Source organism: Caloenas nicobarica, chromosome 1, assembly GCF_036013445.1.
Source record: "Caloenas nicobarica isolate bCalNic1 chromosome 1, bCalNic1.hap1, whole genome shotgun sequence".
Lineage (NCBI taxonomy): Eukaryota > Metazoa > Chordata > Aves > Columbiformes > Columbidae > Caloenas > Caloenas nicobarica.
Genome location: NC_088245.1, coordinates 214,300,457 through 214,325,229, shown reverse-complemented (window position 1 = coordinate 214,325,229; position 24,773 = coordinate 214,300,457). Strand labels below are relative to the sequence as shown.

Sequence of the window (24,773 nt, the reverse complement as noted above, 5' to 3'; positions counted from 1 at the left end):
ATCCCTTACTGCCTCTGCTTAATCTCATTCTCTGATTAAAGAAAAATTAGCAAATTCAAACCTCAGCCTTTCAAAGAACGCTGTACATCGGGAAGAACAGAGCCGTATATTTTAAAGATAAGTTGTTGTAATATTGGGAAGAACCAAGAACATCTGTATAGGTGTCCAAGTATCCAAGGAAGGGAGACAATATTTGCCGTGACGCTGATATAACATCCCACTAGGACTAAAAACAAACACGAAAATTGCTGGTGCAGGCCAAGATGCCAAAAATGCTGAATAAAACACAGGTCATTTTGAGCCAGAGCTGCTTCCACAACACCTGCGACAACAGTGTTGCGATTTAATTAGGCTTTAAGCAAAAAACAGTATTTGTTTGCTTTTAAGCCCCTGCTATGGTAACGGTTGCCTGTTCTTTATAATATTAGTGACTGTGTACACCCTGTATCTTATTTCCTTTCCTTGGGCCGTGTATTTTTCAAGCCAGAAGTCCTCCTCTATTGATTGTCTCCTTGCTGGAAGCCACCCCAGCTCCATCACGTTCGCTCTCCAAATAATTTATGTTTTTTTTCTGGAGATAGAGAGAACTGCACACAACTTGGGTGATCCCCCTTCTCCATTTTTTTAATAGGTAGGATGCGCGGTTGGCGACAACAAACGTCGTCACAGAATCACAGAATCACAGAATGTCAGGGATTGGAAGGGACCTCGAAAGCTCATCTAGTCCAATCCCCCTGCCAGAGCAGGAACACCCAGATGAGTTTACACAGGAAGGCGTCCAGGCGGGTTTTGAATGTCTCCAGAGAAGGAGAATCCACAACCTCCCTGGGCAGCCTGTTCCAGTGTTCCGTCACCCTCACTGAGAAGAAGTTTCTTCTCAAATTTAAGTGGAACCTCTTGTGTTCCAGCTTGAACCCATTACCCCTTGTCTTACTGTTGGTTGTCACCGAGAAGAGCCTAGCTCCATCCTCGTGACACCCACCCTTTATATATTTATAAACATTGATGAGGTCACCCCTCAGTCTCCTCTTCTCCAAGCTAAAGAGCCCCAGCTCCCTCAGCCTTTCCTCATAAGGGAGATGCTCCACTCCCTTAATCATCTTTGTGGCCCTGCGCTGGACTCTCTCCAGCAGTTCCCTGTCCTTCTGGAACTGAGGGGCCCAGAACTGGACACAATATTCCAGATGAGGTCTCACCAGGGCAGAGTAGAGGGGAAGGAGAACCTCTCTGGACCTACTGACCACCCCCCTTCTAATACACCCCAGGATGCCATTGGCCTTCTTGGCCACAAGGGCCCAGTGCTGGCTCATGGTCATCCTGCTGTCCACCAGGACCCCCAGGTCCCTTTCCCCTACACTGCTCTCCAACAGGTCATTCCCCAACCTGTACTGGAACCTGGGGTTGTTCCTGCCCAGATGCAAGACTCTACATTTCCCCTTGTTATATTTCATTAAGTTTTTTCCCGCCCAACTCTCTAGCCTGTCCAGATCTCGCTGGATGGCAGCACAGCCTTCCAGTGTCAGCCACTCCTCCCAGCTTGGTGTCATCAGCAAACTTGCTGATAGTACACTCAATTCCCTCATCCAAGTCATTGATGAATATATTGAACAGTATTGGTCCCAGAAGTATTGGTCGTCGCCCTTTTAAAACGCAGCCTTTCAACGCGGTCAGACCAGTTTTAGGTTTATTGTCCTCGGTAAATCCAGGTGATCAGCAAATATCAGCATCCGCCCGGCCGCACCTCTTCCAACATCATTCAGAAATTCGGCAAACAGCAGAAACTTCCTGGAAATCGTCCCTATATTATGAGAGCAGAAAGTTTGTAAGTGGACTCCGCGACAGCGGGGAAATCCCGGTGCAAGTTGCTGATTAGTTGTATCATGACAGATGAAGAGTTTTGACAAATTAATCTGGTTTTGTGAAACAGCCACTGTTACAGAAGGGGGACATCATAGCCTGTTGACTAGCGCCAGGATGCTAAAACAATATCGTGTAGGAGAGGTATGGAATCGCATGAATTGAGTTGCGTAAGTTTGGGGTATTTAAAAGCAAAATTAATCCTAACGAAAAGCAAGAAACGAACTTCTCGCAGTCACACGCCAAAGCTACAAGCCCAAGTAGCTTGAGCTGTCACCAATGACATCTGGCTCAGGATCTGTCCCAAATGGCAAAACCCATAATTTCTACCAGTAAGCGCAGATTTTTAAGCATTCAGGACTTCCAGAGGGAATATTAAGCACAGCGCTAAGCAAAATCAGGTATCGAGGGGCAAGCCACGCAAAAAATGTTAACTAATCCTGCACGGGCAAGAGCAGGTGGAGTGGGACTGGATATTGCTCCTTTTCTGACGGATGAAGAACAAATCCCAAAACTAACAAAGTCAACTCACGTACCCAGGCACGAGGCAAAAAAAAATAGATTAAGAGGATGGAGAACGTGGTTTGGCGAAGCACAGTCTCTGGAAAGCCAGTGGTTCGTCGGCTGAGTGCACACATCGAAGTGAGAGCGCGGTGACCCTGGTCGTGGTGGGATCCTCAGGTATCTAAGGAGACCCTCAACTGCATAAGGTGGTTAAATTAAGTTCATCTCAAATGCTCAGATTAAAGAGATTTTTAGCTTGTTTTCTCAAGCAGATGTCTTCATGAGATCAGAGAACCTGGAGAACCTGGCATCAGTCTCAAACCTCTTCAGAGAAGGGAACGGAGCTGGGGAAGGGGCTGGAGCACAAGGGTGATGGGAGCGGCTGAGGGAGCTGGGGGTTCAGCTGGAGAACAGGAGCTGAGGGGAGACCTTCTGATCTCTGACCTGCCTGAAAGGAGCTTGGAGCCAGGGGGGGTCGGGCTCTGCTCCCCAGGAACAAGCGCCAGGACCAGAGGAAACGGCCTCAAGTTGCGCCAGGGGAGGTTGAGGTTGGATCTGGGGAACAATTTCTTCCCCAAAGGGCTGTGGGGCATTGGAACAGGCTGCCCAGGGCAGTGGTGGAGTCACCATCCCTGGAGGGGTTGGACAGACGGACATGAGGTTCTCAGGACATGGGGCAGTGCCAGGGGCGGGTTATGGTTGGACTCGATGATCTGGAGGGGCTTTTCCAACCAAAATGATTCTGTGATTCTAAGTTGACCTGATGCTTTTCTCCTGGAACAGGCAGACAACCACAAGACTCTCCAGTTACTGAGAGCACCGATACACAGTTACTGTAACGAAGAACAAACCCGCAAGGTTAGTGAAGAAGATGTCTCCTTCCTTCTCCATTCCTCCAGATTTAGCTGCTCCCTGTGGTTTCAGATGTAGCTGAAAACAAAAATGGTTTTCACAGAATAGTTTGGGTTGAAAGGACCTTCAAAGCTCATCTGGTCCAACCCTCTGCCATGAGCAGGGACATCTTCACCCAGATCAGGTGGCTCAGAGCCCCATCCAACCTCACCTTGAACATCTCCAATGATGGAGGATCCACCACTCCTCTGATCTTCCCCAGATCTCTCCGATCTGTTCCCACCTGTCTACTTGCAAGGCCACCCAAGCCCAGGACAATGGAGAAGATGAAGACAAGGAGCAGAACAGGAGACAAATCGCTCCTTCCCGTAGCACCACAAACCCACGCAGGGTTGGCCTGATCGCATCGCCACAGCCTGAATTTGGGAAGCAACTATTGACCGAAATGATTAAACTTCGCGCAGTTTCACAGAAGCCGTCCGTAATTCCTACGCAAAAGTGAGATCGCGTTGGTCAACCTTCCACTTTGCTCGGGGAAAACTTGAATGGGAAATAAAAACAAACAACAAAACCCAAGAAGGGCACAATCAAAAGACTTACGAGTATTTTTTTATCCACTAAAACTTCCATGCAGATGCAAATACCAAGACAGATCCACGGAAAATATCTCACGAATTGCAAGAGGAACCCATGAAATCAGTCGAGCTCTTCCCTGGGAATTTGCCCCACTACTCTTTATACTGTTGGATTTAGTGGTATCAATTAATGCTTCAAATTCAGCTTAATTGGAGTTAACACCTCCAGGGAAAATGTTAGTAGTTGTGTGTCGTATAGGAAATATCTGGGAATAATATATACCAGAACTCTCACGTTTGCAGGGGAATTGGAGCAGAAAGCGGAGATGGGAATTAAAAACTATTGTCACCTCCAATAAAATACGTGCAAATTGTAATTTAAAGCAAAATACTTGCCTCCAAACAACGCTTGGGAAAGCATAAGTGACTTCTCAGTTAATAGTGAATCCCCAAAAAAGCAGAATAAACATGTAGTTTTCCACAAAACACTTGGTGACTGCAGGAAACTGGGCTGATTTCAGAACATTTCTCTAAAGAAAAGAATTAGTATCTTTGATTTATTTTTCCTAGAGCCTTTTTTTTAGCGATCCACCAACACACATTCAAAATTAGAAGCAAGCCCAATAAGCAGCAGCTGTGATTTTGCACCTTCCTCTGCTGAAACAGGATTTTGCTGACCAAATATTTAAACCCACAGAACTAATTACGGCTTTTTAAAGTATCCGGCCGACCAAACCACAAATGGATCCGACGTAACAATTTTCCTGGGATGATCCTTAAATGTCAAACCAGTTGGTCGGCACATTAAACTGGAATCACAAAACAAATTCTGGGCCCCCTTTACAGTTGGTTTTATCCTATTGTGCAATTTTATCTCATCACATACCAAAAATGTGCAGATATTGCAAGGGATCCCCGAGCAACAGGAACAGAACTCAACAAACCTCTCGCCAATTTTTAAAGGGTACTTCCCTAAAAATAAATAAATTTTTTAAAAAAATATCGTACCAAGCAGGAGAAACCATTTTTAGAATTCTTTTTTTTCTGAAAAATCCATATTTAAAACTACTAAAGCAATTATAGAACATCACGTGCATCGATCAAGACGCTTAATTCTTGCACCGTATTTGGACCTGACCAAAGCGAATCAAACACCGTCTGTATGTGAGAAGTGCCACAGTTGACAGGCCGCATTTAAAAAAAATCTGAAAATTGACAAGGACACTATTTTAAGTTCTGCCTTGAAGATACTGAACACATAAAATATTTATTTAAAAAGCTGCGGGGGAAAAAATGGATTAGAAAGGGAGAAATTTGTTGGAATTGTCATGATCGACTTACACAGATCTGATCCAATCAAGCCCTTGTAGATAATTAAAAGATTTTATGAGTTCGTACATAATTTTTATTCACGTGTTGGAAAAGAAGAGTAAATTCTTCTTAATTTCCAAATCTCATCCGGATCTTCAGCTCTGAATCAAGTAGTTCTGGAAGGAAACTAGTGAAAAACTTAAGATGTAAAATAAAACAGCTGTTGGGAGCTGCTTCTGGGGGTCTCCGTCACTTCTGCTTCACTATTCGATTCATTATTTGATTTTCTCACGGAACTCTGACCATAAAGTTTGTTTTTACTTCTATTTTAACCGAGCGATCCAAACGTATCACTTGCAATGTACAGGCAAGTTCGAACAAAACCAAAAAAGAATAAAATTAAGAACAAAAAAATAGAAATGAGTCTATCGTCACCTATTTCAACGCAGGAATAGGTGCCATTTAATTCATGTTTCAGTAGTTTGTGATAAATCTTTTAACAATGCATTAGCAAAAAGATGTAAGACTTCATTTGGGTTGAGAAGTCCTCGGTATAAATGGCAAAAGCTTCTTTGCAAAGCGAATAATCCAGAGGAAGCTTTGAGAAAATATCCTATGCCATCACTTGCCTTTCCGCTCAAGGACGGACAAAGCTTGAGAAATCTCAACGCTGCGGTAAATTATTTTTCAATTTTCCTACGGTGATATCACCTGCTCTACCCTCTGCTTCTTGTGATCTGCTTCCAAAACCACCATACAGTCACATTAACATGGCCTGCCCGGTTGATAAAAAAATAAAAAAATATAAAAATAAAAAAACTAGAGTACCTGGCATGCTAGTCAGAAGATCGGTGCATATAAAGCACATTTTAGCCATGGAAAAATCAGCTTGCAGCGCAGTTGGATATTAAGTTTGAACCCATTTTAACAGCCCTGCTTCCACTTCGAGAAATTCAGAGCGGTGAAATAGATTCATAAACATGAGATGCTTAACACAGCAAATCAATGTTTCTCTGAGTTTAATTATTTTTGGTCCCTGTAAAAGTTTGAAATGTAAAGGACTGTTTCAGTATAGCCTTGTATATTTGCCAGCACCATAAGCCACACTCATTTTTCTCTGTATAATTAATCGCATTCTCTTGAGGTGGCCTCACTATAGAATCTTGCGCTTGTTTGTACCAAACTGCATCCTGCTAAGCCTAAACTTAGCCAAGCCTAAATTAAGCTTAGGTAGAAATAAATTACATGAACACAGACGAGATGCAAGCAGAAATGTAGCTCATAACCCGAATAGAGGGGCAGAGTCATACCTCCAAAAGAACCCCAAAAAACCCCCAAAACCACCAGTTCTGCTGACATGTATGAATTAATTTATCATCTGCAAATGTAGATGAAATAATCTTTAGAGTTCCCAGGTGTGTGAAAGTCTCTGTTGAAGTTCCGCATCCAGTTTTGGGCACTGCTGTCCAAAAATAAAAATACAGCTTAGACGAGGACAGATCAGAGATCTTTGGGGAAGAGGAAAAGGTAAAAGGAACAAAGTATTGAGTTTACAGACTAATTGGGTTCAGAAGCGAAGGTCTAGATGACGCTGACACTCAACCACCAACCAGCCACCCTGACCTCCTACGAGCTTCATCAGCAACCAGAGATAAATCATAGAATCACAGAATCATTTGGGTTGGAAAAGCCCCTCCAGATCATCGAGTCCAACCGTTCCCCCAGCCCTGGCACTGCCCCATGTCCTGAGAACCTCATGTCCGTCTGTCCAACCCCTCCAGGGATGGTGACTCCAGCACTGCCCTGGGCAGCCTGTTCCAATGCCCCACAGCCCTTTGGGGAAGAAATTGTTCCCCACATCCAACCTCAACCTCCAGCCCCTTCCCCAGCTCCGTTCCCTTCTCTCAACTCACGCCAGCACTTCACGGACTTTCTTGGCATGAGGGGCCCAAAACAAACAGAGGTTGAGCCCATGCAGTACTGACATTTGAGCACGTCAACTAAAAATCTAAGCCAAAGCTTGTGCTGCTCCATCTTCAGACAAGCGCTGGAGCTCTCCTACACACCAGCCTACCCACATGAGAAGGACCTATTTAAAAAGCCACCTCGCCACCCTGCAGATCTCCCTTCCAGCCCTCCTTTGCGAAAACGGCCATGGAAGTGTCTACAGCACGACAGCTTCACCTCATCACTACGTGTACTTTGCCGTCTCCACATTCCACTTCTTCTTATCTCCTTTTTCTCACAGGATGGTTGGGGTTGAAGGGACCTCTGGGGATCATCCAGTCCAACCCACCTGCTCACGCAGGGTCACCAGAGCAGATCACACAGGATCCCAGGCGGGTTTGAATGTCTCAGAGCAGGAGACTCCACAGCCGCTCTGGGCAGCCTGGTCCAGGCTCTGGCACCTCCCAGCAAAGAAGTTTCTCCTCATGTTCACATGGACCCTCCTGTGTTTCAGTCTGTGCCCGTTGCCCCTCACCCTGGCGCTGGGCACCACTGAACAGAGTCTGCTCCATCCTCTGACACCCACCCTGAGATATTGATCCCATTGATCAGATCCCTCTCAGCTTCTCTCCTCCAGCTCAACAGCCCCAGCTCTCTCGGTGTCTCCTCATCACAAAGATGCTCCAGACCCCTCAGCATCTTTGTGTCCCTCCCTGGACTCTCTCCAGTGATTCCTCATCCTTCTCAAACTGGGGAGCCCAGAACTGGCCCCAGTTCTGCAGATGGGGCCTCCCCAGGGCAGATGAAGCTGTTCTCACGTCAGACCCGCAGCGCCTCACACAACGGGAGCGCCGCCCGTAAAGGGATTTACTCCACGCCAGAGCAGTAAAACAAAAATACAACAGCGTTGTGCGACTACAACGCTATTCTGAACAATTCCCTGCTGCTTTGAAGGAGGAGGAGGATGGGGGAATTCTTGATCCCGAACCGCAATGCTGGATTTCACGTCAGCACTTTCAGAAAGTATTTCAAAGGGAAAAAAAATAAAGATGTTTATAGAAACAAACTTCCCTTCATAATCGTTTCCCTAACAGCATTCAAAATCACCCCCGAAGATCGGCAAGATAGGAAGCATTATATAAATTACTATATAGGATTGCTACTAATGATGACTACATGAGCATAAATATTAGCGAACTCCAAAAATACCCCACAGGCATAAAGCACAAAATCCATTTAAAAATCCCTGAAAATTCTCCACTATAATTCGTTTACCTGCCATGAGTAAGCGAAGCAAAAAATATCATGGGGGTTTAGTCAGCACCTCATTAAGTTAGTAATGTAATAGCCTTTACTTTCGTCTGTTTTTCTAATAAAAATTATCACAAGGATGGATTTTCAGAAAAAAACCGACACTAATGTGGAAAGTACATCCCGTAGCATGGCAGCATTTTGCAAGAACGCAGCTGACTAGAGGCACGTGAAAAAGCACATCAGCTCCTTTCTGAGGCCTCACAGCAAAACACGGATCGCCCGATTTGCAGGAAATTAATTTTTGGCTTTTTATTTAACGTGGAGACACTTGCCTTCGGGAAATACCTGACCAGAGTTGACACCAGCGGCAAGACAAGCTGCAAACTGATTTTTGTCCTCTTTAAGGCCATCTTGACACCAATGTTGGAAGGTTTTCTATTTATTATTAAAGTAAGAATTTTTAACTGAACAAGCAATGTCATTAGATGGGGCGCTGACAAAGTTTACAATGCACAAAACCACTACAAAGTACATTCAAAATTAAACAAACTAACTCCAAGGGATGAGACTCTTAAGTCAAACAGGATAAAACAAGAGGAAGAAATAAAACTTTATTTCTTCACCTAAAACCAAAAAATTGTGTGTTTGGCAGATCGTGTATGGCAGAAGGGTTTGTTTGGTTAACTCTTGTTCTAAACGGAGCCAGCATCATTAAATAATATATTTAACATCTAACACAGCCTGATATGTACCACGGAACCTTCAGCACGTTCCTGTGAAATACAAGATGCTCCACAACACAAACAGGTGAACAAGTGGTTTAGTGACTTGCTCATAACCCCAAAATTCAACCCAAGGTCAGAAAACGAGAGCCCACGAGTCCCAAATCCCAATTCCAGGTAACCAGGCAGAAGTCCTGAGAGAGAGCAACCCTCTCGGAAATAATTCAAAACTGCTTCTTTCTAATTTGTATGCCTATTTCTATACTAATAGTACAAATTAATCCTCAAATACAACTCTTTTTTTTAACATTCCCATGAAGCTTAGCTTTAAAATAATTCATATTAAAACACACATTTGATGGAGATTTGTTGGTATTAGTTCACATACCAACTACCTCAATTGTATCAAAATATAATATAAAGAATAAGATGTGAACAAAACGTTTCAAAACAACATTTTAAAATAGAGGAGAAATAGTCTTCACCCATACACAAATACCTAAACAGTTTATTTCAGTCACACTGGAGTAGCTGCTTTTTTCCTTATTTCTTCTAGTAATCTGATTTTGCGCACCGAGGCAAAGGAGATTTCCTGTAGGAATTGCAGGATATTTTTATCCTCCAAATGGAGCACTCGGTACCGTGCGGCGCACACCTGGATCTCGTGGAGGCTCCTCCGAAGGATCAATCCCTTTGTTAAAAAGTCCAAAAATCTGAGGTGTGGGTCGCGACAACCGGCTACGTATGGAAAGTCATACGGCCCTGAAAACGCGTTTTCTCCAGATTTAATAAAGTCTCCACATTTCTGCCATTCTGCTTAAATCTGCATTTCGCACAGGGCTGCCGAACTGTTACGTTCAGCATCCTGAGCCCGACATCTCCTCAGCCTGAGTCCTCGTGATTATTTCCAGCTCCCTGTGCTTTCACTCTGCAACTATAACTTGCCTCCCTATAATTTAGCCGTAAGTCAACCTTGTTCTTCTTTTACCTGCTTGGAAGACAAGCTTCTCCCTCACACCTTTGGAGCTGAAAATACTAAATTCCCCACAAAGCCACCCCATTTTCTCCCTCTGACTCATCGCTAGGGAAAAAAGCTTTTGCTGAGGTCATTCCTGTCTGCTCAGTCCTTTTTAGTCACCATCCATGCAGCAAAACCCTGCTCAACCTCTCAGAGTTTCCAAAACACGTTCTCACTCCTGCTTCAAAGATTTGACATCCGTACCAGACTACCCCAGATTTTCCGTCATCTGAAGCAGGGACTTAAGTCACCTGGCAGAGCTCACATATTATACAGCTCCACGTAAGTGTATGCTGCTGAGAAATAACATTTTAATATACTTTTCTCCCTTGGCCACGCTTTCACCGACTTGGAGGTGCCACTTAGATAAATCACAACGCATTGGATCGTGTCTTCAAACACAGATGGCAAAAGGACTTGGAGATAAGGGCTGGAGAATCCAGCACCCAGTCCGGGGGGCTCAGTGGCCTCTCACATCACGTCACCGTCCAGAGAGACCCACCGCATTACCAGTCACCTTCATTGAGCTGCCACCTCCCCCAAAAAAATCCCTTCACCCTGAACCCCCCAGCAAACAGCACCTGCTTTTCTCCCTTTTTCTCCCTTTCCCATCCCCAAGTTCTCTCTCTCACAGCCCCCCAAACAACCAGCACCCCCACCCCCAAATATCCCAGTCTCTGAGCCCCCTCAGCAGCAAGTAACACCCAAAGGACACCCCCAAAGAGCACCCCTTTGTACGGGGCACCCCAACCTGCCCACACAAGGGTGGCCCCTCTCCCCTCTGCTGCCACCTTCCAGCAAAGAGGCCCCTAACTCCCAAAAAAGAGCATCCCCTCCCTCCAGACCCCAAATAACGAGCATCCCATCCCTCTATACTCCCAATAAAGAGTATCTCCTCCTTCTATAACCCAAATAACGAGCACCCCTCCCTCCAGACCCCAAATAACGAGCACCCCTCCCTCCAGACCCCAAATAACGAGCACCCCTCCCTCCAGACCCCAAATAACGAGCACCCCTCCCTCCAGACCCCAAATAACGAGCACCCCTCCCTCCAGACCCCAAATAACGAGCATCCCCTCCCTCCAGACCCCCCAATAACAAGCACCCCTCCCTCTATACCTCCCAATAATGAGCATCCTCTCCCTCTGCACCCGCAAAAAACGAGTACCCCCTCCCTCTAGACCCCAAATGCTGAGATCCCTCTCCCTCCACACACCCCAATAACGATCACCCCTCCCTCCACACACCCCAATAACGATCACCCCTCCCTCCACACACCCCAACAACGATCACCCCTCCCTCCACACACCCCAATAACGATCACCCCTCCCTCCAGAGCCCCCGAGTAACGATTCCTCCCCGTCCCCCCCAAACTGCCACGAGACCCCCAGGCCCACAGCAACGAGCATCCCTCGGCCTCCCCAGCCCCGAGCATCCCTCCCCCGCCGCTGTCAGACTCCCCACAACCTGCCCCCCCACAACCGACCCCCCGGTCCCCTCAGCCGCCCCCGCCCCTCCTCCACCTACCCCATGCGCATCTTGGAGCCGGACTGGCCGCCGCCACCGGGCAAAGGAGGCCGCGGCGGGAGGCGGCCCAGGTGCAGCTGCTTCTCCAGGGCCGACATGACGACGGACGAGGCACCAACGCACCAGGAGACACCGCGAAGCCCCGACCCGGCCCCGCCGAGCGCCCCGGCCGCCGCCAAGCCCCGCTCCGCACCGCCCCGCCGGAAGCGGCCTCCCCGCACAGCGCCGCCGCGCGGCACCTGCGCCGCGCTCCCGTGGCCTTCTGGGAAATGTAGTCCGCGCCTCCGTAAGGCGCTGCGAGACCGCGATGCACGATGGGAGTTGTAGTCCCGGAAGCGCGGCGCAGCGTCCCCTGAGGGAGCGTCCCGCTCCCGCGGCCTTCTGGGAAATGTAGTCCATGGCTCCGTAAGGTGCTACGGGGCCGCGGTGTATGATGGGAGTTGTAGTCCCGGAAGCGCTGCTGCGCTGTGACACAGTCTCCCACAGCATCCTCGCAGCTAAACCGAGGAAGTGTGGACTGGACGATCGGGTAGTGAGGTGGACCGCGAACTGGCTGAAGGAGAGAAGCCAGAGAGTCGTGGTCAATGGGGCAGAGTCCAGCTGGACGCCTGTATCTAGTGGAGTGCCTCAGGGGTCGGTACTGGGACCAGTATTATTCAATATATTCATCAACAACTTGGATGAGGGACTAGAGTGCACTGTCAGCAAGTTTGCTGATGACACCAAGCTGGGAGGAGTGGCTGACACACCAGAAGGCTGTGCTGCCATCCAGAGACCTGGACAGGCTGGAGAGTTGAGCAGGGAAAAATTTAATTAAATAGAACAAGGGAAAATGTAGAGTCTTGCATCTGGGCAGGAACAACCCCAGGTTCCAGTACAGGTTGGGGAATGACCTGTTGGAGAGCAGTGTAGGGGAAAGGGACCTGGGGGTCCTGGGGACAGCAGGGTGACCATGAGCCAGCACTGGGCCCTTGTGGCCAGGAAGGGCAATGGGACCTGGGGGGGATTAGAAGGGGGTGGTCAGTAGGTCAGAGAGGTTCTCCTGCCCCTCTGCTCTGCCCTGGTGAGACCTCATCTGGAATATTGTGTCCAGTTCTGGGCCACTCAGTTCCAGAAGGACAGGGAACTGCTGGAGAGAGTCCAGCGCAGCCACGAAGATGCTGGAGGGAGTGGAGCATCTCCCGTGTGAGGAAAGGCTGAGGAGCTGGGGCTCTGGAGCTGGAGAAGAGGAGACTGAGGCGTGACCTCATTCATGGGGATCAATATGGAAAGGGGGAGTGTCAGGAGGATGGAGCCAGGCTCTTCTCAGTGACAACCAATGACAGGACAAGGGGCAATGGGTGCAAACTGGAACACAGGAGGTTCAACTTAATTATGAGAAGAAACCTCTTCCTGGTGAGGGTGCCAGAGCCTGGCCCAGGCTGCCCAGGGAGGTTGTGGAGTCTCCTTCTCTGCAGACATTCCAACCCGCCTGGACACCTTCCTGTGTAACCTCATCTGGGTGTTCCTGCTCCGGCGGGGGGATTGCACTGGATGAGCTTCCGAGGTCCCTTCCAACCCCTGATATTCTGGGATTCTGTGACTGATTCTGTGAGGGCGCGTCCCGCTCCCGCGGCCTTCTGGGAAATGTAGTCCGCGCCGCAGTAAGGCGCTGCGGGGCCGCGGTGCATGATGGGAGTTGTAGTCCCGGAAGCGCCGCTCCGCGTCCCCTGAGGGCGCGTCCCGCTCCCGCCCAGGCGGCGGTTGCCGGGCGGCGGCGGGGCCTGCGGCGGGATGCGGCAGAGGAGGCCGAGACCGCTCGGCCCGGCGGCGGGGGGCTCCCGGCGGAGAGGAGGTGGGACGCTCCCGGGCGGGAAGGAAGGTTCGTGGGGTGAGATGAGGGAGGCGGCGGGAGTTTGCGCCGGGCCGGGCCGCTGACACCGCTGGGTCCCTTGTCCTCGCAGGTACCGGCGACGTTCCCGCTTCCACCGACCTGCCGCCGCTGGTGGAGGGCCCGCTGCGCTGCTTCCTCCGCTGCACCGTGTCCCGGGTTCTATGGACGGTCCCCAGGCCGCCCGCCGCCGCCCTCGTCCGCCTGAGGTGGTGGGGAGAGACCTCGGACGGGACCGTGTTCCAGCCGGGCCAGCCCGGGAGCGGCAGCGCCCGCTACGCCGTGCGCTGCGGGCCCCGGCAGTTCACTGCGTACCTCACAGGTACGGCCCGCGGGCTGGGGAGACAGCGGCTGAACACGGGCCAGCGTGTGCCCAGGTGGCCAAGAGGCCACCAGCATCCTGGCTGGGACCAGCACTGGTGTGGCCAGCAGGCCCAGGGCAGTGACCGTCCTGTGCTGGGCACTGGGGAGGCCAAACCGCGAATCCTGGGGGCAGTTCTGGGCCCCTCACGCCAAGAAAGGCCTTGAGGTGCTGGAGCGAGTTGGGAGAAGGGAACGGAGCTGGGGAAGGGGCTGGAGCACAAGGGTGATGGGAGCGGCTGAGGGAGCTGGGGGTTCAGCTGGAGAACAGGAGCTGAGGGGAGACCTTCTGATCTCTGACCTGCCTGAAAGGAGCTTGGAGCCAGGGGGGCCGGGCTCTGCTCCCCAGGAACAAGCGCCAGGACCAGAGGAAACGGCCTCAAGTTGCGCCAGGGGAGGTTGAGGTTGGATGTGGGGAACAATTTCTTCCCCAAAGGGCTGTGGGGCATTGGAACAGGCTGCCCAGGGCAGTGCTGGAGTCACCATCCCTGGAGAGGTTGAACAGACACGGAGATGAGGTTCTCAGGGACATGAGATTGTGCCAGGGGTGGGTGGGTTAACAGTTGGACTCTATGATCTTGAGGGTCTTTTCCAACCAAAACAATTCTGTGATTCTATGACAACTGTGAAGGCTGAGGGGTTATTTTCCTGCAAAGTAGCCCCAGGCCTGTTTTCACTCTTTTAGGTGGTTTTCTTGATTCAGAAACATTTTGATCTCAGTCTGGAATTGCCTGCATCAGTCTCACCGGTAGTCAGGTTTAGCACTCAGGTCTGCAAACTGTTGAAGTCTGCTGTAGTCCCTGTAGTGTCAAGATCTGATGATTTTTAGTATTATACATATCATATTAAACAGGCATTTCAGAGTTCTAAGGGTGTGAAGAGTGAAAAGATACTCAGACAAGTTTATAGTGTTATTAAGGTACTTAGTGAAAGATCTGCAAGGGGATGTCTAGAATCGGAGCTACCTTATCACAGAATCACAGAATAGTTTGGGTTGGAAGGACCTTCGCAGCTCACCCGGTGCCACTCCTGCCATGAGCAGGGACATCTGCACCAGCTCAGGTTGCTCAGAGCCCCGTCCAGCCTGGCCTGGGATGTCTCCAGGGATGGTTCATCCACAACCTCTCTGGCCAACCTGGGCCAGGCTCTCACCACCCTCAGGGGCAACAATTTCTTCCTTCTATCTAATATAATTCTACCCTCCTTCATTTAAAAACTGTTACCCCTTGTCCTATCCTAAGTAGTCCTTTTGTGGTAATCTTGTACTTATTTATCACAATTTATTATCAATATAATACTTCTTTACCTGATAACCTCATTAACATAATGATATGACATCATCTTAACCTCTAGCATCTCTGTCATTTTAACAAAAACATTTTAATTGTCACCATGTTGCACGAGACTGAATTAAGCTGTTCCTGTTTTTTACAGATATGGGTGTGCTTGTCCTGGAGGTAATGACCAAACTTGACCGTCTTCCACTCGGCCGAGTGCAAATCAGCGGACTGTCCCACCTCTCTCCCAGCCATCCCATCAAAGGGGTTTTCACCATTGTTTCACCCACCTCTGATAAACTCGGAGAGCTGCAGGTACTCCTTACACCTTTGTTCATTATTATAAATTGTACTGTGGTAACACTTGCTGGTGTGATCAGGTGCTGGGATCAAGCCATGCTGTTTTGGCCGCAGACCTGATCCCTGTCCAAGGCATTTGTGAGCTCAGGTAGCAAATGAAAAATTAATACTGATGGTGTCGATTCTTTTTGGTTTAGAAGAATGTGTGGTGTTGGTAGTTCAGCTTGAGAAATTGTAGTCTCTACACTGAGAAGGTTTTAACAGCGGATTTGAAAATGGATATGCAGTTCTAACACTTCTCCACAGCCTCACTGGGCTGAAATCACAGATGATTTTGAAATCTGGGGTTAAGAAGGTGGTGTTTGGTTTTGCAGCCCTTGCTCTGGACAATTTCTGCTGAACGATAGTTGCCTGTGATTTGAAAACATGGCATGTGAAATAAGCAGCTGTAAAGATGTCGGAGTTTTATGATGTTACACAACTGGATGATATAAACTTTGTTTTTAAAACCAACAGTTTTCCATAGCGTGAAATGTAAAACTGAATAGTGCGCGTTGCACTGAATTAAGAACGAAATTCACTTTTCACATTCTGTCTTGCAGGTCTCACTAGTCCTAGAACCTCTGCCAGAACTGTACGACACCAGCAGCTCTGCCCCAACCCCAGATGTAAGTTTAGATATCACTCCTGCGCAGGGAAGCAGCAAGTCCCAGTTTCTTGCTCCGTCACGGCAAACACGGGTGACGATCGCTGACCGAGAGTCCGTGAACAGTAGCAGAGCCACAAGTCCCAGGTATTTTTTTTCCCCGTGACAAAATCCTGGTTTATTTTGCAGTTCACGCATGATTTTTTTTTAGGTTAAATAGCTATACACTTGTGAGTTATGGAATACTTGATAATTTTGAATGTGCATTTTAGATGAAATCCAGCACATTCAGCATTTCAGAGCTTACAGAGACAGTTTCTCATCTGATACAAATTTGCAGCCTATGTTGACTTAGTTCAGGCTGTGCCAGTTGACACAGGAGGTGCCACAAATCTTTTCCTTACAGCTCAACTCGGTCTCTGACGGTCTAAGTGGAAGATGAGGAATCATTAATGTGTCATTTCTTTTTGGAGCGTGTACTGAAGGGGAGCAGCTGCAGTGCTAGGGAGAATTTGAAGTGGTTTGAATCCCTTTACCCATCTGCTTTAGTTGTTACTGAAATAATGTTTCATTTTTGTCAGTAGAGGAAAGGACCATTTGCTCTTTCAAGAGAACTCTGAAAACATAAAGGACGCTCTTCCTGCTTCTCATCGCCGTCAGATTTTACCAGATGAACATTTGAAAGCGAATCCTTTGAAGCAGCAAGTGTCGTTTCTCACCAGCACTGATTCGGAAGCACCTGCTAGAACAAACACGCGGGTCCTCTCTTTGCATAACCCGGCTACACAAGACCTGCTTTCAGGTTTGTATCCAGTTACAATAATCTTTTAGATTTCGCAATAAATATTTCTTGGTAATATTTCAGGTCCTTATAGTCTATAAAAAATTAAGGAAAAGTGATACTTTGCACGCTCTCACTATATTATTTCAAACAGAAAATGATAACAAAAAGGTCTTTACTTTAAAAACTGCTGATTTAGTCATGTTGGAAGGTGGTTCAAAACACACTGCCCTGGCAAGTGTGTGTGAGCTCTGGTCTGGAGGGGTAAAAGAAGACAAAGCTCAGCTTCATAAGCTCTTTAATTGTCGTTGTGTCTTCCGAGATGTCCGTCACAGGTGCCACACATGTAGATCTTGAGAAAGTTTCTATGTCATTGGCATTTTCAGATGGAAGAACAATTTATTTTCCATCACCTGCATCTCTTTTTCGATGACAGACATCCTGGACTGGATTCAAACGAGCATCAAAGTAGAGTGCATTTCCATATGTTGTCTTCTGAGTGATTTTTTTTTTTATATTTACAGAGAACGCGTAAAATTAGACTGCTGTTGAGACATCCTAAGGTGACAGGCTACTCTTCCATAAGTTAGTCTTGCTGCTGTGTCTTAATAATGCCCCTCTCATGCCTGACAGCGTGTGCAGATGAGTTATTTGTCCATCTGATTGAGAATTACTCTGACTTGCTCCCAGCTGTACTATCTGATTTATGGTGTGTAGCACACGTTTAATCTCCAGTACGTCAAGATCTCTTTATAGCAGCAGAAAACAGAAGTTTCCTGACTAGCTGGCGCATTTATTCTGTTTATACATTGCTTTTAAATTGCGTTTGGATGCTGAAATTGAATCCTTCTGCTTATTTCTCAGCTCTTTTAGATCAGGGCAATAAACTCCGTGATGCAATGATTGTTTCTGCAATGAAGTCCAGCCCGGACGTGGAGATCGAACTGAATGAAGTGCCTCGTTTTATAGAAAGAGACGATTGCAGATCGCCAGCAAAGTGAGCTTGGAAAAGGGGGGAAGTCGTATTAAGTTCCAAATTATAGATTTTGAGACCTTAACAGGAAAACTTGAAATACTGAGATTCGTGTGATGTATTTTAGGATTCTCGTTCAAATGGGAAGTTAATTTCTACTTGTGAATAAAAGCCTGCAGTTTGTGACTTGTTTTTAATCATCATGTAGTAAACCTGGATTAAATCGTTGATTTTAATTTTCACAGTGTATTTGTATTTAGTACAGAGTTATTTGATAAGGAAATATTAAATGCTGATAAAGAATAAGAGTATGGCAAGGAACATAGCAAATTAAATGTTACTTGATCACAGAGAACAGGTTTTTGAAGAAATGTAAGTAATTAGTGACATAAATTGAGTACTTTTGCATATTCTAATTTGCATCTCTTGGTGCCAAAATACCCATGAAAATTTGCATTTCCAACTATGTTCTCAGAATGAGTAGTCAGTATTTTCTTCCATATCATCTTTCTTGGCAGATTGTAAAAAAAAAAAAAAAAAATGTGTCCCTTTTCAACTTCTAACCCCACCTTTGTTTAGTACTGGGCTTAGTAAATGTTCTCGATTCAGTGAAATTGAAATTTCAAAGCATTAAGACAAATGCATGTTTTCTACAGGAGAAACTTCGATTCTTTGGTTTTGGGAAAAGATTCACAGTGTCTTTTTTTCCACTATAAACCAGAAAATAATATCGTTGTCTTGTCAATGATGCTGCTGCAAACACAATTTAAGTTATTTCCCCTTGAACTATTCCAATTTGTTTAAAAATAGATGATTTGGGGCTTTCCAGGAAAAATTGGTCAAGCATCATTTATAAACGTGTTGCTTGTCTTCCTTGGGCCTTCTCTCTTACTCACAGCAGCTGTGCTTAAACTGCAGGATTGGGCCAACCTTTACAGTTGGACTCGATGATTTTAAAGGCCTTTCCCAACCTGAATGTTTCTATAATTCTGTGACACATCACAAAGTATAAGATTCATCTTAAACATTCCTTTATCTCTTTATTTTTCCTGCTTTCTGTGCTGCGATCGCTGTTATCCAGGAGCCCAAAAGGCTTGAACTCAAATTTTGTGCCCGATCCTGAAGATCTCCAGCTCTTTGCATCCAAAGTCTCCGGTCAGGACCTGAACTCTGAAGAGAGAGCAATACAGTTACTGTTGGGCAGGTGAGTGCAAAATTGTCCTTATTTATCCACTTTACACTGAAAAATGCCTCTTGACTCCTCAAGTTTTCCACATTTCTGGAAATATAACTGGTGAATCGTACATGCAAGTGATGGAAGTGTTTTATACCTCAGCTTGCACCCAAATTTAATGCATGACAGCCTGGATAGCTCAAAGTACCTTTGATAAGATTAAGTTATTTAGTAGTTGTAACTGTTGTGTCCTAAACTGTTAAGAGCCTGAAATAAAAACAGTGCTGCTTTGAAGAACTTGCAGTCTGTAAATTAAGAATAGAGAGAACCAATAGCTCTTTTTGGTCTTTCTCATATATTAAATTGACCTTTTCCTCTCATTTTGTGTAGCAAGAACATAAATGATGCTTACACTGTGTCCAAATCAGGATATGAACATACAGCTTCTGGCTCAGATATGGTTCAGAATTTGAGGTCATATGTCTTGAGCCCTGCACTTGTTCTTTCCCTGTGGTTTATCGTTGGCTAAAACGGAAGTGTTTGCAGATCATAAAAATGGTTTTGAACTCACAGAGCAGATAGAAAACCCTTAAACCAAACAAAACCCAACTTGCCCCAACCATGATCTAAAGATACTTGTATTTATCTACTCAGGCGGAGTTTGTGTTTATTTTTTATTAAACTGTCCTAACGTAATATTGATTCCAAAAGTTGTACAGTATTTATAATAAATAATATAGGTAGATATTAATAGATTTGTGGTTGAGTCACCACCCCTGGAGGGGTTGAACAGATGAGGAGATGAGGTTCTCAGGGACATGGGGTAGTGCTAGGAGTGGGGGAACTGTTGGACTCGATGATCTGGAAGAGCTTTTCCAACCAAAATGATTCTGTGATTCGATGATCTATTTTACGCTGAGGGTCATCAAGCTCTGAAACAGGTCGCACAACGTGATTGTGGAATCTCCAACTTCTGAGATACTCAAAATCCAGCTGGATAATTTTCTTATTTGCATCCTCTACCTTTGAGCAGGCATTGGACGAGATGATCTCCAGAGGTTTCTTCCAGCCTCAACTGTTCTGTGATTCTGTGGATATAGATTCACACACACTTCTTTCAGGTCAAGTCTAGAGATGTTATCACAAGATAGCCCATCAGGTTCATAGAATCATAGAATCACAGAATGGTTTGGGTTGGAAGGGACCTTCCCAGCTCCCCCAGTGCCACCCCTGCCATGGGCAGGGACATCTGCACCAGCTCAGGTTGCTCAGAGCCCCGTCCAGCCTGGCCTGGGATGTCTCCAGGGATGGTTCATCCACCACGTCTCTGGCCAACCTGAGAAAGGCTCTCACTGCCCTCAGGGCCAACAATTTCTTCCTCATGTCTGGCCTGAATTTCTTTCTTTTAGTTTAAAACCATCACCCCTTGTCCTGTCGCAACAGGCCCTGCTCAAAAGTCTGTCCCCATCTTTCTTCTCAGCGCCTTTTAAGCACTGAAAGGCCGCACTAAGGTCTCCCCGGAGCTTCTCTTCTCCAGCTGAACCCCCCAGCTCTCTCAGCCTGTCCTCCCAGCAGAGCTGTTCCAGCCTCGGGTCATTTCTGGGGCTCCTCTGGCCCTTCTCCAGCAGCTCCATGTGTGTCCTGTGCTGAGGACCCAGAGCTGGCCCAGCACTGCAGGGGGGTCTCCCCAGAGCGGAGCAGAGGGGCAGAATCCCCTCCCTCCACCTGCTGCTCACGCTGCTGGGGATGCAGCCCAGGGCACGGGTGCATTTCTGGGCTGCAAGCGCACGTTGCCGGCTCATGGCCAATCTTTCACCCCCAGCACCCCCAAGTCCTTCTCCTGGGGGCTGCTCTCCATCCCTCCATCCCCAGCCTGGATTGATACCGGCAGTTGCCCCGACCCAGGTACAGGACATTGCACTTGGCCTTGTTGAACCTCATGAGGTTCACATGGACCCACTTCTCCTGCTTGTCCAGGTCCCTCTGGATAGATCCCGTCCCTCAGGTGTGTCACCTGCACCACTCAGCTTGGGGTCATCTGCAAACTTGCTGTGTGTTCGCTTGACCCCACTGTCTGTGTCATTGATAATGATGTTAAATAGTAGTAAACTTGCAGCAGTAAGTTACATTTCTTTCTTTTGTATCCACAGTGCTGATTTATCCCCTGTGCAGTTCTGGGATCGGACAGGATCCCTTTTGGATTCGCTCTCTCTTGGGAGTGAGGTGTATGACAGTGAACTCAACGATCCCCATTATGACCAGAGTCTGCTAGAGAATCTTTTTTACACGACTCCTGTAAGTAGAGAGCAAAAGGAAGGTGCTAAATATGTAGTTCCTAAGGTGAAAAAATCAGAAGTCTGCATCAAAAAAAGTCTACAGATTTCAGTTTTAGTAGGGCTTAATAAGCCATGTGTATCTTACAGAAGCTTGTGAGAACATTGCTTAAAATTAATATTATTAAAAGTATCTTATTAAGACTACAAAGTCAAGCAGTGGGTTTGGGAATCGCTAGGATTGAGGCTGTCCATTAAGACTTTTTTTTTTAATACCTCTATAAGTAACTTTGCTATGATTTTAATTGTTTCAAATTATGCAATCCACGAGTTGTTTTTTCTTTATGTGTCGTGACCGTTATATTCTTTGCAACGATAGTTAACTTCTTATTTTATGTTTGTTATTTCCATTTCAGAAATCTGATTCTAGTTTAAGCGATTTCCTCAGCGATGATGATATTAACTCCTCCAAAAAAGTAACCAAGACAGAAAGTCTCAAGAAAGCTGATCGTATGAATCTGCAGAAGGATTCTAATGCCTTTGATGAGGGTCAGAAGGTGACAGATACTAAACTCAGGTAAATAGTTACATTATGTTACTTGTTTTGCAGCATCTCATTTATTATTAAGTTAATATTAGCAAGAATCACGCTATCATGCTCCATCATTATCACATAATTCACTGAATAACCATTTTGGGGAGGAATTTTCATGGCATCTCTGGAAATGAAGGAGCATCAGCATCACCCAGGAATTTGCTGTATGTTGTTAAAGAAACTATTGAGACGCAATTAGTTAAAATCACGAGTTTGCCAAAAATTCCATAAGCCCGGTAATATTTGACCTGTAGAAGCAGAAATGCTAAAGCCTGAGTGGGGCTCGTGACCGAACTCTCGCCCTTTCTCCTGAAACAATAATCCCTGTGTAACCTTCATGATAAATTAGTCCCTGTGCTGAAAAAAAGCAGATTCCACACCAGCTTTGTGCAGTTCTGTGGCCTTGTGTATATGACAGGTATAAAATAACTCGGATCGTATTATCTTTGTACAATGTCTTTTAAGTGTATAGAATTTGTATGTGCTTTCCAGGGACAGAGTTCACATCAGCAGAGCCTTTCTCTGCCGATTTGTGTTCTTTTCTATAGATGTAGTAACTAAACTTCTCTTCTGACCTGATCTAAATTATATTTCAATAAGACACTGTCCCTAAAAATCCGGTTATCAAGCTTTACTTGTGTTGAACAGTTAATATTAAGGTTTTATGACTTTTTTTTTTTCTAATTCAGCTCCAGACTATTATTTTTGAAGCTTTTCTTACAAATACTGCTATTTTTACATTCAGGTAAAATTCATATATCCAGAGGTACCAACACAAAACCATTTACAAGTCAAGTCTTACAAATCAAGTGCAAGTAAGATTTTAAATCGTGACAAAAATCCTGTTGCTGTTCCTCTGCCGCAGTGACTTGTCCATGTGTATAACCATATCATCTCCCTGTTTTTTGTATATGACATTAAATTAAGCTTTTATTTTTGAAGGTTTAGACTGCATAATCTTTTTTCAAAACTCTAACAATGTGGAACGTGTGCTCTTTTTTTTTTAATCTTGGATATTGTAAGATTTTTGTTACGGTGGCCACCCAATTTATTTTTAAAAATATATTTTAAAATGTGTATTTAATGAACGGTGAGCAGTTTTTAAACACTATCCCACCAACCTACGGGTTTCTATTCATGTTAAGAATGTCCATCTCGTCCTGATTCTCGCTTTTATCTCTTCACCCCCTCTCCTACCAGACCATTTGCTCCTCCAGAAGCTCACACGGAACCAGCTCACGTCGCATCCTTGAGCGTGGACAGGTTGGCGTCGCTGGGCCGAATCCACCTGGCCAGAGTCATCATCGAAAGCTTGAAAATCCCTCCTGAGAGCATCCAGATCACCCCCAAAAAGAAAGGCTTGATGGGGAAGCCTCCAAGGCCTAGTAAGTGGTAAGGAGGATTGTTTTTCACCTCTGAGCTTTTCCCATTTCTCCGGAAATTGTATATTGTAGACATCTGAAAGTCAGAGATGCGAAGAATTTCTCCTGATGTGGGCTCACTTCAGGCTGTGGGAGGTTTTTTCTGGGATTTTGGGGAGGTACAAATGTGCTTTTGCTTGAAAAGAAAAGGGATTTCTTTTGGGTTTTGTTTTTTTGTTTTGAGGAGAATCTGACATACATAATCTATCGAAAGAATTCCTAAAAGTATAGTTCAATTATTCTAAAAAAAATAGAGTAACTTAATAAATCTTGAATACGAAACTTGCCCACTCTGTTCAGTTTATTAGATTTTTGATGGATGGTCACTTCTAGTCACTTTTTTTATTCGTAGTACCTTCTTTGTTGAGTTCCACTTCCCTGTGGGAGCCTCCAAGGATGAAAAAGGACAGGTCTCCGTAACAACAGAAGTAACTCGAATAGCTTCAAGTAAAATCACAGATGACGGTAAGAGCATTATTTCCCCCTATGTGTTTAGTCCTGTCGGCCCCTTCGCCTCCTAGAAATTATTTAGTAGCATTTTCTTTGCTGCCTGGAAAATACACTGTGATTAGTGGCACCTCTGCTGTTGTGGAATGTTCCTCTCAGGGAGAAGGAAGCCAAAGGTTTGGGATTTTTTTGTTGTTTCCAAGAAGTATTTCTATTGGAATTTTCACATTTCTTTTTCTAAGGACGTAACAGCAGGTCAGTAAGCCCATTACTTTGTTTCAACATCAAACCAATCTCCTTTCTGCAATAGTTTGAAGATGGTAAAGTGCTTTTAGAAATAGCAGAGCGACCTATATCTCAAAGAAATAATTTCTCCAGATGCTGCAGTGTGTCACGTAACATCTGCAAGAGCTCAGAGTCTGCTGGATCCAAGAGATCTTGACAAGTCCTGTGCTCAAACAAGTAGATATTAATCTCTACTGAGAATCACCGGTGTTTGTATCCCTGAGAACAAGTTCTATTGTGTTTCTCTGCTCAGTGAGCAGAGAATGAGCAAAACTCTCTCTGCCCATTTTTCCCAGAATCCAAAATTCCAGGGTGACTTTCAAACGCCTCTCTTGTGCGGTTGTTCATTGGCTTTGCATCTTTCTGGGTGGCACTTGAAAAATCTGTGTTCTCTTGTATATTCTCCATCTGAAACATCTGATTCTTCTCAACCTTAACTCTTTGTGATAACAAAACAATACTCTTTGTAATACGAAGATAATACAGCCTCCTGCGCTTTGTCTTGTGAAGTTAGATTCCAGCTCTTTGAAATCTAGAAAAATAAGGCGGAAAATAATTTGAAGAAGCCATCAAGTCAATCCACTGTAATGTTGTGGGGTTTTTTTCCTGAGAACTGTTTTATCTCATTTATTAAAGATGCCCAACGGGAAAAATTCCCCAGATAAGCTGTGAAAGTGCCGCGATTCCTGTTAGAGAAGTTTCCTTGTGTCTAACCTGAGTTTTTGTCACCACAAGAATACCTTATCCATCGTGAACATGCAAAGCGTGCTCCTTCCGTGCTGCTGTACTACTTATTCTTCTCTT

General features: G+C 45.8%; 2 protein-coding genes across 6 annotated transcripts in view; one reads left to right on the top strand and one right to left on the bottom strand.

Moving 5' to 3' along the window:
• Positions 1-11,745, bottom strand: part of PPME1 (protein phosphatase methylesterase 1) — a 30,037-nt gene extending 18,292 nt beyond the window's left edge. The window contains exon 1 of the mRNA XM_065658517.1: positions 11,568-11,745. Within this exon, the coding sequence (XP_065514589.1) occupies positions 11,568-11,665 (98 nt within the window). The 5' untranslated portion in view covers positions 11,666-11,745. The remainder of the gene's footprint in view (positions 1-11,567) is intronic.
• A 1,556-nt stretch (positions 11,746-13,301) lies between these two features.
• The window catches only part of C2CD3 (C2 domain containing 3 centriole elongation regulator), a 48,269-nt gene continuing 36,797 nt past the window's right edge, over positions 13,302-24,773 (top strand). For 4 of the 5 annotated variants that reach the window (XM_065658595.1, XM_065658593.1, XM_065658596.1 and 1 more), the window contains exons 1-11: positions 13,302-13,428; positions 13,511-13,759; positions 15,232-15,389; positions 15,977-16,167; positions 16,602-16,822; positions 17,666-17,798; positions 18,856-18,978; positions 21,099-21,243; positions 21,638-21,798; positions 23,017-23,208; positions 23,590-23,702. In XM_065658595.1, coding sequence (XP_065514667.1) covers positions 13,341-13,428; positions 13,511-13,759; positions 15,232-15,389; positions 15,977-16,167; positions 16,602-16,822; positions 17,666-17,798; positions 18,856-18,978; positions 21,099-21,243; positions 21,638-21,798; positions 23,017-23,208; positions 23,590-23,702 — 1,774 coding nt within the window. In that variant the 5' untranslated portion in view covers positions 13,302-13,340. The remainder of the gene's footprint in view (positions 13,429-13,510; positions 13,760-15,231; positions 15,390-15,976; positions 16,168-16,601; positions 16,823-17,665; positions 17,799-18,855; positions 18,979-21,098; positions 21,244-21,637; positions 21,799-23,016; positions 23,209-23,589; positions 23,703-24,773) is intronic. The other variant, XM_065658594.1, reaches the window with a different exon arrangement.